Source organism: Muscardinus avellanarius, assembly GCF_963383645.1.
Source record: "Muscardinus avellanarius genome assembly, chromosome: 3".
NCBI classification, from domain to species: Eukaryota; Metazoa; Chordata; class Mammalia; order Rodentia; family Gliridae; genus Muscardinus; species Muscardinus avellanarius.
The window spans coordinates 44620352-44632243 of record NC_137788.1 but is presented as its reverse complement, the minus strand read 5'-3'; the positions used below and the strand labels follow the sequence as shown (position 1 = coordinate 44632243).

At 39.9% G+C, this 11892-nt stretch overlaps 1 protein-coding gene across 1 annotated transcript in view; it reads right to left on the bottom strand.

Annotated features, from left to right (window-relative positions):
• Positions 1 to 11892, bottom strand: part of ZFYVE9 (zinc finger FYVE-type containing 9) — a gene marked incomplete at both ends in the record, with an annotated part of 66824 nt that overhangs the window by 15254 nt on the left and 39678 nt on the right. Inside the window, one exon of the mRNA XM_080692245.1 lies at positions 2415 to 2565. Coding sequence (XP_080548371.1) covers positions 2415 to 2565 — 151 coding nt within the window. The remainder of the gene's footprint in view (positions 1 to 2414; positions 2566 to 11892) is intronic.

Below are 11892 nucleotides of genomic sequence, written 5' to 3'. Positions count from 1 at the left end.
AGGCAGATTCGAAGCCAGCTGTGCTGGCCTAAGAGACCCTGTTTCAAAAATATAAAATAGGTCTAGGAGTGTAGCCCGAAGGTAGAAGGGCTTCCAGAAACCCCAGTACCACCAAAAAAAAAAAAAAAAAGACAAACTTCTACTACCACTATCTTTTCATAAAAGAAAAGATAAGCAATTATATTTAGCTTTCTAAAAATTTCACTATTACTACCCATCTTAAACTGGTCTGGGCTAATATAACCTCCTACCCATTCCTACAAAATCTTTTTTTTTTTTTTTTAATGTGGTACTGGGGTTTGAACCCAGGTACATTCTACATTCCAACCTACACCCCAGCCCTAAATTTTACCCCAAGTAAATTCTACATTCCAACCTACACCCCACCCTAAAAATTTTATTTTTTAATTTGAAACAGGGTCTCTCCTTTCGGGTGCTGAGAGTCTCACTACTTGCTGGGGCTGTCCTCAAAAAGGCAATCTCCTGTCTCAGTCTTCCACCACACCCAGCTCCTACGATATCTTTAACAGGTGGTCATTCAGCTTTGTCAGATATCCTGTGACAAGGAGCCCACAAGAGCACAAGGCAACCCATTCTCCTCTTGGACAACTCAATTCTAGGGGTTACACACACAGCATGCTCTCCAACTGAGTCCAAATCTGGCTCCTGTAGCCTTTCACCCACTGGTGCTGGTAATAAACTTTTGTAGACAGAGAATAAACTGAATCATTTGCACATAATAAAAGCCCTTAAAATAAAAGCCCTAGAAATATTTTTATCTTCTTTTTTTTTGAAACTGGGGTTCCTGGAAGCTCTTCTACCTCCGGGCTACACTCCCAGACATACATACATACATATATATATATATATTTTTTTTTGAAACAGGGTCTCTTAAGCCAGTGAGGCTGGCTCCGAACCAGCGCGATCCTCCTGTCTCCACCTCCCAAGAGCGGGGATTACAAGCGTGCGCCACCACGCCCGGCTATCTTCTTACAATAAATTCTTTCCCAGGTTAAACACTGATACCTCATTCAATAATGAAGGGATGGGGGTGTAGCTCGGTGGCAGAGCACCTGCAGCGGTCGCGCAAGGCCCTGGGTTATATCCCTAGTTCAACAACAACAACATCTCCTTTGACTAAGGTTCTAATTCCTCACAGGCCTCTAGACACCATCTAGTTTTAACAATATACATACATAAATGATATCCAGAACTTACTTGAATATTCTCAATACAATCTGACTAATAGGGAGTAGTACAAACTTATCACCAAGTGCTTTATTTCATTTATTATAACTGAATATACATATACTAAATAGCATTTATGCCTTTAGTGAACAACTTATTTTAAAATATTTACTGAAGACAGTGATCTATTAGAGGTCTACTATGCCTACTAGAGAAGTGTTTCACAAAGCACTTAAATACAGCGTTATTCTGAGGAAAATATTTATGGCCAAATAAATTTGGGAGCTAGACACTATGTATGCCCCTCTGGAAAAATCAGAATATTCAGTGCTTGTTAAAGGGTCCAAAAAGTCCTATGGTAAAGAAACATGTACAAACTTGTTCAACACAGGGTTTTATTTATTAAGCAAGACTTTTATACATTTTTGTGAATTTTTTTTAACCACAGAACCTGACACCTTGGGTAACACTACCTTGAGCAAGGCTTCTCAAACTATAAGGTGCCTTTGAAACGCTTGGTGATCTTGTTAAGATTCTGATGAGTAGATCAATCTGATTAGGAGATTCTTCATTTCTAGTGATCTCCTGAGTGAAAAACCACATTCTTAGTAGCACTGAACCTAGGTTCCTTTTTTCAGAATCCTGCCAATGTGTTACATTTTTTGGGTATGATCAACCAACAAACTCCAAATATACCTAGCATACTGTCACTAATGGGTCTAGTCTCACATCTTCACACATGAGGGCTGGCCCTGTCAATAGCCTCAGCTAGGACTTCTAACACATTTCTCCCAACAACAGAGATCTCATTTGCAACTTTGAGCTTGCCTACTTGGGGAGGAAATGTAATCATAGAAAACGTGGTTGGAAAGGCTAACTAATTTGTTTGTGGTCACCTATCCAAAAAGTAAGTACTAGCCAGGCATGGTGGCACATGCTTGTAATCCCAGCATTTGGGAGGCTTAGACAGGAGGATGGCAGTTCACAAACAGCCTCAGCTACTTAGTGAGGCCATTTGCAACACAGTGAGACCTTGCTTCAAAATAAAGAATAAAAAATAGGGCTAGGGGTGTAGCTCAGAGGTAGAATTCCCCTGGGTTCCAGCTCCAGTAAAAAAAAAAAAAAAAAAAAAAAAAAAAAAAAAGTGCTATTGAGCTGAGATAACCAATGTTCCAAGTCCAAAATAATCTTTTACTATCAAAATCTCAACCAGCTTCAACACTCACCTTTCCTGGGCTGATTGTGAATACTGATCGCCTGTGTCTGATAGTTTCCATCATCATTCTGTACACATACAAGGTGAGAGTCTGCCTTTTCATTGAAACAGGCACCTCCTGCTAGGACATGCTCATTAGACTTGTTCATGGCTTTCATCATCTGCAATCAAAGAAGAGGGTTAACCTTATACCTTATTCTCCCAAGAATGGGCATCTTTCTGACTGACATGGTGCAACTCCACCTTCTCAAAGGCAAAACTAACACATTATTAATACTTATTAAACTGACACAGGGGCTACCAAATAATGAGAACAAAGCAAAAAAATAGTCACCATTAGTTAAAAAATAAATTAAATAAGCATATACAAAAGTTCCCTATAGAGCTTATAAGTGATTTGTACTATAACCTGTGCACAAAACATACTTTGCACTCATATTGTTTGTATTGATGCACTGATCTCAATAACAAAAAATAATTTATCTAATTGTAGCAGTTTCCTCCTGCAACTAACTGGATTCTCTAGGATCTATATCCTGAAATTCTAAGTCCCCAAAAGTGTTCCATGTTTAAGTGCTATTCTTTTTTTTTTTTTTTTGGGCGGGTCTGGGATGGAACCCAGAGGCATTTGACCTCCGAGCTACACCTCCTGCCCAATTTTTTTTATTCTTTATTTTGAAACAGGGTCTTACTGAGTTGCAGAGGGCCTCACTAAGTAGCTGAGGCTGTCTGCGAACCATGGTCCTCTGGTCTCAGCCTCCCGAATACTGGGATTACAAGCGTGCACCATCACGCCCAGCTCAAGTGGTATTCTTTTTCAGCATCAAAGGTATGAGGCTATCGTCTACAAATCTATGAAATCCAACATTTCTTAATTTTACTAATGTATGTTTGAGATATTTAATGAAATAAGTTATAAACATTTTGCTTTGTTCTTATCAAAAGATTTAAGATGACAATTTGTTTTTCTTTTGTGGTACTGGGGATTGAATACAGAGACATTCTTCCTCTAAGCTACACCACCAACCCTATTTTAATTTTAATTTTGAAACAATTACCACATGCTGCTGGCCTGGACCCTGTGATGCTCCTGTCCCAGCCTCCCGCTTACTGGGATTATAGCATGTGTTACTGATCCCATCTTATCTATGTTTCCTTGGTTGCTTATGCCTTTGGAGTCATACCTAAGGCCAAATCCAATGTCATAAAGAATTACTCTATGTTTTCTTTATATGGCTTTCTTGTTTTAGCTCTTATATTTAGTTTTCTGGTCCATTCTGAGCTAAATTTTATATATCATGTGATGTAGGGGTACAACTACTTTTTACATGTGGAAATCTAGTTGTAGTACCACTTATTGAAAAAAAATTATTCTTTTGCCATTGAATGGTTGTGAGACCCTTACTGGAATCTATTGGGTTTAAATAGATGGATTTATTTCTGGATTCTAAGTTCTATTATTTCATGCTAATATGACAGTTTTGCTTAGATGGCCTTGTAGTAAATTCTAAATTAGGAAGTGCTAATCTTCCACCTTGATTCTTTTTCAAGAACATTCTTGAATTCAGGGCCCCTTTGTAATTCCAGATGAATGAGTACTAGCTTTTCCATTTCTGAAAAAAAATCTATTGAAATTTTGATAGAGCTTACATGGAATCTGTAGATCTTATCAATATTAGCATTTTATCAATATTAAGTCTTCTAATCCATGAACAGAGAAAGTCTTCCCATCTATTTAGGTTTTCTTCAACTTCTTTCACAATGTTTTTTAAGCGTTCAGTCTTTTACCTCTTCGGTTAAATTTATTCCTAGGTATTATATCAATACAACTCTTAAGTTATCATCTCCTGGCTTTGTTTTATTTGTAATTTTTACAAAGTTAACATTTTAATATATTACTCTCTCAACAGAGACATTTAAACTGTAACTGAATAACACTCAGAGTGACCTTTATCAACCTCACAGTTCAAACCACTTCTATCAGGATTTTTCAAAGGTTACATTCATTCATTCTCTCATTTACTGCTATACTGGTGATCAAGCCCAGAGGCGCTCTACCACTGCGCTATATTCCCAACCCTTTTATATTTTATTTTGACACAGGGTCTCACTAAATTGCACAGATTGGTCTCAAATGTGCAATTGTTCTGCCTCTACCTCCTGAGTTGAATCCCTGGTGTTATAGGCATATATCACTACACCAGATTCAAGGGTTACTATTCATTTATTTATTTAATTTTTGGTACTGGGAATTGAACCCAAGGGTATTCTATCTCAGAGCTTCACCCTATCCCTGTTTTTTTTTTTTTAAACAGGGTCTCTCTAAGTTGCTGAGGGTATCACTAAGTTATTGAGGTTAGCCTTGAATCCCAAGTACTGGGATCACAGGCATGGATTGCTGAGCTCAATTCAGAGGTAAGTTTTAAATAATTCTTCTGCAGCCGGGCGTGATGGCTTGGGAGGCTGAGACAGGAGGATCGCACAGGTTCAAAGCTAGCCTCAGCTACTTAATGAGGCTTTCAGCAACTTAGTGAGACCCTGTTTCCAAATAAAATATAAAAAAGGTCTGGGAGTATAGCCCGGAGGTAGAAAGCCTGTGTGTTCCACCCCCAGTACCACCAAAAATAATAATAATAAATGAATAAATAAATAATTCTTCTGCAAAAGGATGAGTCAGCTACAAGATTTCTGCTAAGCAAAGTCAATTGAGAGACTAATTTAGATTCTCATTTGCAATTTACATTTGTAACACATGAAAGAAACAGAGATTACATATAACAATTTTATAGAATGCTACAGCCATCATTTCTTCCAAATCATTAGACTAAAGTGGTCTCTAATTGTGTCTACATTAAGCAGACTAAGAAACATTCTCAATTCAGAATAAATCAGCTGTCCTTGAAGGAAATCATTTCCTGGATGTTAATTTCAAGTTCAGTGAGACAGACAAACTTTATATTCCTTTATAGATGCATAAACATATTTTCTTTCTTTTAAAATAATGCTCACTTATAAGAGGAGAGTTTCCCAGATATCTAAAAGGACTTACTAACCACAAAATAAATTTATATTTGTCACATGATAATATAAATATCTGACTATCAATGTTAGTTGCACTATTTCTTTCTTTCTTTCTTTTTTTTTTCAGTACTGAGGATTTGAATTCAGGGGCATTCTACCACCAAATTATACCCCCAGCTCTGTATTTTATTCTTTATTTTTGAAATAGGGTCTCACTAAGTTACAGAGGTTCTCATTAAGTAGCTGAGGCTGGTCGCAACCTTGCAATTCTCCTGTCTCAGCTTCCCAAGTACTGGGATTAGAAGTGTGTGCCACCATGCCCAGCCAACTATTTCTCTGCTCTATCAATTAAAATTTTAGGATAAGAAGCCAGGCATGGTGGCGCACCCTTGTAATCCCAGTAAGTGGAGGCTGAGACAGAAGGATTGCGCAGGTTCAAAGCCAGCCTTAGCTACTTAGTGAGGCTCTCAGCAACTTAGTGAGACCCTATTTCCAAATAAAGTATAAAATAGGTCTGGGAGTGTAGCCCAAGGTAGAAGGTCCCTGGGTTCCACCCCCAGTACCCCCCCCCCCCACACACAAAATTTTCTAGGATAAGCCAGGCATGGAGGCACATGCTTGTAATCACAGCATTTGGGAAGCTGAGACAGGAAAACTGCAATTCACAGACAGCCTCAGCTACTTAGTGAGACCCTGTTTCAAAATAAAGAATAAAAAATAGGGCTGGGGGTATAGTTTGAAGGTAGAACACTCCTGAGTTCTATCCTCAATACCAGGGGAAAAAAAAATTCTAGGATATCTCATATCTAACACTATCTTCATAATAATTCAAGGTCTAATTGTATTTTTTTTTTTTTTTTTTTTTTTTTTGCGGGTCTGTCTGGGGATGGAACCCAGAGGCATTCAACCTCCGAGCTATACCCCCTGCCCTATTTTTTATTCTTTATTTTGAAACCGGCTCTCACTGAGTTGCGGAGGGCCTCGCTAAGTAGCTGAGGCTGGCTTCGAACCTGTGTGATCCTCCTGTCTCAGCCTCCCAAGTGCAGGGATTACAAGCGTGCGCCACCACGCCCGGCTCAGATTGTCTGTATCTGAATCCTGGCTTTGCTTATAACTAGCTAGCTATGTGCCCTAGGTCAACTTATTTGACCTTTCTGGCCCCACCCAGTTTCCTCCTCTGTAGAGTGGAATAATCTCAGAGAGTTGTGAAAAGTATAATAAATTAATACTTATAAAGTGCTTACAACAGCACTGAACATACACACTGTTAAGTGTTAACTGAAAGCTGCATGCTTGCCTGTTCCACTCTATTGAAACTTAAAGCAATTTTAAAATCATCAGTAAGTAACTCAATCAATTCAGTACCTCTTATGAGATGATGGGACTTGGGATCTTTCCTAAGAGCTCACTAATTAACGAGAATGACATGCTGATGAAAAAGAAATAACTGCTGTGACAACAATATGGGCAAAGTAGCTACTATTTAAGGAGGACACCGACCATGAGCCAAATGCTGAGCTAGCTGACCTAAATCCTACAAGGGTATTATCTCTAAAGAGTCATTTAACACCTCAAGTGAAACAGCACATGAGCTTTATTTCCCTGGGTTTCCCACCCTCAGAGCAAGAAAATCACAAGAGCCAACGAGGAAGGGGAGGGGAGGTGACAATATTTATAATCTTTCTCTGAATTAATATATCATATACTACCATTTCCTCTCTGGATCCCATGTTAAGAGCATGGTTAACCCTTTTGTTTGTTTTTGTTTTGTTTGTTTGTTTTTTGGTGGTACTAGGGTTCCTGGAAACCCCTCTACCTGCGGGCTACACTCCCAGACCTATTTTATGTTATTTTTATTTGGAAACAGGGTCTCTTAAGCCAGCACGGCTGGCTTCGAACCTGCTCGTTCCTCCTGTCTCTGCCTCCCAAGCGCGGGGATTACAAGCGTGCGCCCCCACGCCTGGCCATATTTAACCTTTTGATTTGAACTGAAAAGGATCTGTGGAGAAAAAGTTTAAACAGGGCCTTGAGGAATAATTTCAATGATGTTAGCTTAGCACAGGGCCTTGCTCATGCAGGTGGTCAATACATATTTGCTGAATATATTAATTAGTAGATGATGCAAATAGAGATTTGGAAAGTTTGTCTTATTCATGGAATTATATTGAGAACAAACGTAAGCATGATTTTTTAGAAAATACTTGGTTTGTTCAGGTGTAATCAGACACACCTGTAATCCTAGTAGGTGGGAGGCTGAAACAGGAGGATCCCAGGTAATGAACAGCCTCAGTAACTTAGAAAAGCCCTGTTTCAAAATAAAATAATAATAATAATAAAAGTAATAATAATAAAAAGGGCTAGAGGTATAGCTCAGAGGTAGAATGCTCTTGGGTTCAATCTCCAGAAGCGCGCGCGCGCACACACACACACACACACAGAAAGGAAGGAAGGAAATACTTGGTTCACTTGTAAATCAATGCCACAGAAATTAGTATCTAATAAAGTAAGTTTTTTTAAATGACTCAATTTTTTCTTTTTTCTTTTTTTTTTTTTGGTGCTGGGGATGGAACCCAGAGGCTTTCTACCTTTGGGCTACACTCCCAGACCTATTTTCTATTTTATTTGGAAATAGATTCTCACTAAATTGCTGAGAGCCTCACCAAGCAGCTGAGGCTGGCTTCGAACCTTTGCAATCCTCCTGTCTCAGCCTCCCAAGTACTGGGAGCACAAGCATGCACCACCATGCCTGGCTATAATTCAATTTCATAATCTATCAAGCAATCATCAAGGGCTTTAGGTAGGAAGATCTACTGTAGACATGTGAAAAATCTATGAAAGTGAAAAACAGCACCAAGGATATAAGAATAAGGGAAATATGTCTTCTCTGGCGTCAGGGGGCTCACATTTGTAAACAGGAAGGGATTCGTATCTATTACAATATGGATCTGGGAGGTCTCCAGGGCTCACATGCTGAAGCTTGATCCTCAAGGCAGCAGTGTTTGGCAGTAGGCTTTGGGGAGTGACTGGATCCTGAAGGCTCTGACCTCATCAGTAGACTGATCCACTGACAAGTCATAGCTTAATGGACCACAGGTGGGTGGTAGAAATTGGGAGGTGGGACCTAGTTGAAAGGAGTAGGTTTTAGTAGGTTGTGGTGGCGCATGCTTGAAATCCCAGCATTCAGGAGGCTGAGACAGGAGGACGGTGGTGGTTCACAGACTGTCTCAGCTACTTAGTAACCTCCGCAACTTAGTGACACCCTGTTTCAAAATAAAGAATAAAAAATTGGGCAGGGGGTGTACCTCAGAGGTCGAATGCCCCTGGATTCCACCCCCAGACCTAAAAAAAAAGAAAAAAAAAAGAAGAAAGAAAGGAGTAGGTTTTCAGGGGCAGCATTAGGAAGTAGCCTCTCTCTCTGCTTCCCAGCTGCCATGAGGTGAGCGGCTTTGCTCTGACACTCTCCCCACCATGACACTCGTCCTCACCTCATGCTCAAGGCAACCCAGCCAGCTGACCTTGGACTAAACCAATAGCCAAAATAAATCTTTCCCCCTTTAAGCTGTTATTCTCACATATCTTTTTCCACAGCAATAGATGTCTAGCAATACTCACTAGCAATGCATGTTACATGAATAAAAAATAGTTGGGAGCTGGGTGTAGTGGTGCACGCTTGAAATTCCAACATTTGGGAAGCTGAGACAGGAGAATCGCAGTTCATGGACAGCATCAGCTACTACTTAGTGAGGCCCTTTGCAACTCAGTGAGACTGTTTCAAAATGAAGAGTAAAAAAAATAAAAAATAGGGCTGAGGGTATGGCTCGGAGGTAGAATGCCCCTGGGTTCCATCCCCAGTACTGAAAAAAAAAAAAAAAAAAAAAAAAACAGTGGGAAAACAGAGGAGAGAAAGTGAAACTGTCTATGTATGGGATAGAGAATACTAGAGAAGTTTCCTAAAGGTTACTCAGGTACAGAAAAGAACATTCTCAATAAAAGGAACAGCAGGAGTGAAGAAACAGAAATAGAACTGAAAAACATGGAGCTGAACAATGATGGAACAGGCAGAGGAAAGCCTTCCTTAGAGCTATTTTTTTTTTAAATGTAAAGATTCACCCTTGCAGTTGGCTAGAATTCACTAGTGTCCAGAGGTTACATTCCACCTTCCAATACTATGAGTACATATAACATCAATTATGAGCCTTTGCTCATTCAATTATAGAATGCTTATTAATACTCATCCATTTAAAAAATGCTTATTGAGCATCTAGTACCAGGCCCTACTTAATGTGTAGTTTATTCAGTAATGAACAAATAAATCCTTGCCCAGAGCTTATATTCTTATCTGTATAGGGGAAGGATACAAAATCCAATAAACAAAATAAGCAAAATACATAACTCATTACACAATGAAAGTGCTATGAAGAAAATAAAGCACGTAAGGACTTAAGAGTACTTCTGGATTCAATTTCAAATAGGATAGACAAGGAAAGCCTTACTGAAAAAAAGAGAAAGCCCTAGGGTTACCTAAGGAAGACCCCCCTAGGCATTTGAGATAGATGGCGCAATGTCCTAGAGCAGCAGTACAGTAGCACACCTTGCATTTTAAAGGTGCATTAAGAAGGACAGTGTGGCTGAGGCAGATTGACTGAAAAGAAAAGGGTACAGGAAATGAAGTGAGAGATGTCATAATGGGTTAAGAAATACAAATGGGCCAGGAGTGGTGGCGCAAGCTTGTAATCCCAATACTTGGAAGGTTGAGACAGGAGGATCATGGTTCACAGACAGCCTCAGCTACTTAGTAAGGCCTTCTACAACTTAGTGAAACCCTGTTTCAAAATAAAGAATAAAAAATAGAGCTAGTAGTGTACACCTCTTTTTAAGCAGGGTCTCACTAAGTTGCAGAGGACCTCACTAAATTGCTGAGTCTGTCTGCGAACCTGTGATCTTCCTGTCTCAGCTTCCAAAGTACTGGAATTACACACATATACCACCACACCTGGCTATATAATTTAAGGTATTTTTGTTTGTTTTTTTGTTTGTTTTGTTTTGCAGTACTGGGGAGGGAACACAGGAGCATTCTACCTCTGAGCTACACCCCAGCCCTATTTTTTTATTCTTTATTTTGAAACAGGGTCTCGCTAAGTAGCTGAAGCTGTCCCGGAACCACAATCCTCCTGTCTCAGCCTCCCGAATGCTGGGATTACAAGCATGCACCACCATGTCTGGCAATATATCACTTAGTTTAAATGGGATTACTTGGGCTGCTATACCAAGAACAGATTAACAGGGGCACATGTGCCAGCAGGAAAATCAGATGTGAGAGTACTGCAAAAATCCAAGTCAGAGACTAGATTGGTCCAAGGACTGAGAGGCAGTTAGATGTTAGCAGAAGTAGAACTAGCAGAACTTCCTACTAGTCTGGGTTATCCATAAGGGTATAAAAGAAAGGATTTCCAAAATCTTGGGCCTAGCCGGGCGTGGTGGCACATGTTTGTAATCCCAGCGCTTGGGAGGCAGACAGGAGGATTGCGCAGGTTCGAAGCCAGCCTCTCTGGCTTAAGAGAGCCTGTTTCCAAATAAAATATAAAATAGGTCTGGGAATGTAGCCTGGAGGTAGAAGGGTTCCATCCCCAGTACCACAAAAACAAAACAACCAAACTTGGGCCTGGGTAATTGGAAAGAAGGTGAAACTGCCATTAATTTTACTGCATTAATTTAGATAAGCCAAGATGCAAGACCATGTTTTGAAAAAAGTTGTAGAGGTTCAAATTGAAAATTCAGTCTACAAATCAGGGGAGAGATTCAGGCATAAAGAAAACATTTGGAAGACATCAGCAGAGTAATTATATTTAAATCCATAGGACCTGCCAGGCATGGTGTAATCCCAGCATTTGGGAGGCTGAGACAGGAGGATCGAGGTTCATGGACAGCCTCAGGTACTTTTAGTGAGACCCTTTGCAACTCAGTGAGACCCTGTTTCAAAATAAAGAATAAAAAATAGGGCTGGGGATGTAGCTCGAAGGTAGAATGCCCCTGGGTTCCATCCCCAGTGCTGCAAAATAAATAAAGAAATAAAAAAATCCATAGGACTAGATCACCAAGGAAATGGACAAATAAGACTTACAAGGACTCAGCCCTGGGGTTCTCCAAAATGAGCAAAAAATGGGGTCAGAAAGTGGGATGCCCAGAGATAGAAATTAAATGGTGAGAGGGGAGGGATGTAAAGAGGTCTAGGGCTTCTTGGGCATCTTGACATACAATAATGAGATTAAAGAGGATGGTCTCAAGGTGAAAAGTGGCAGCAAGACTGTGAGCACTGGTAGACAAAGAAAGCTAGGAGAGTTTGGCTAGAGACTCAGTGTCCTAGCACCACTGTTCACTCCTATTTTTTTTTTTGTTTGTTTGTTTTTTGTGGTACTGGGGGTGGAACCCAGAGGCTTTCTACTTCCGGGCTATACTTCCAGACCCAT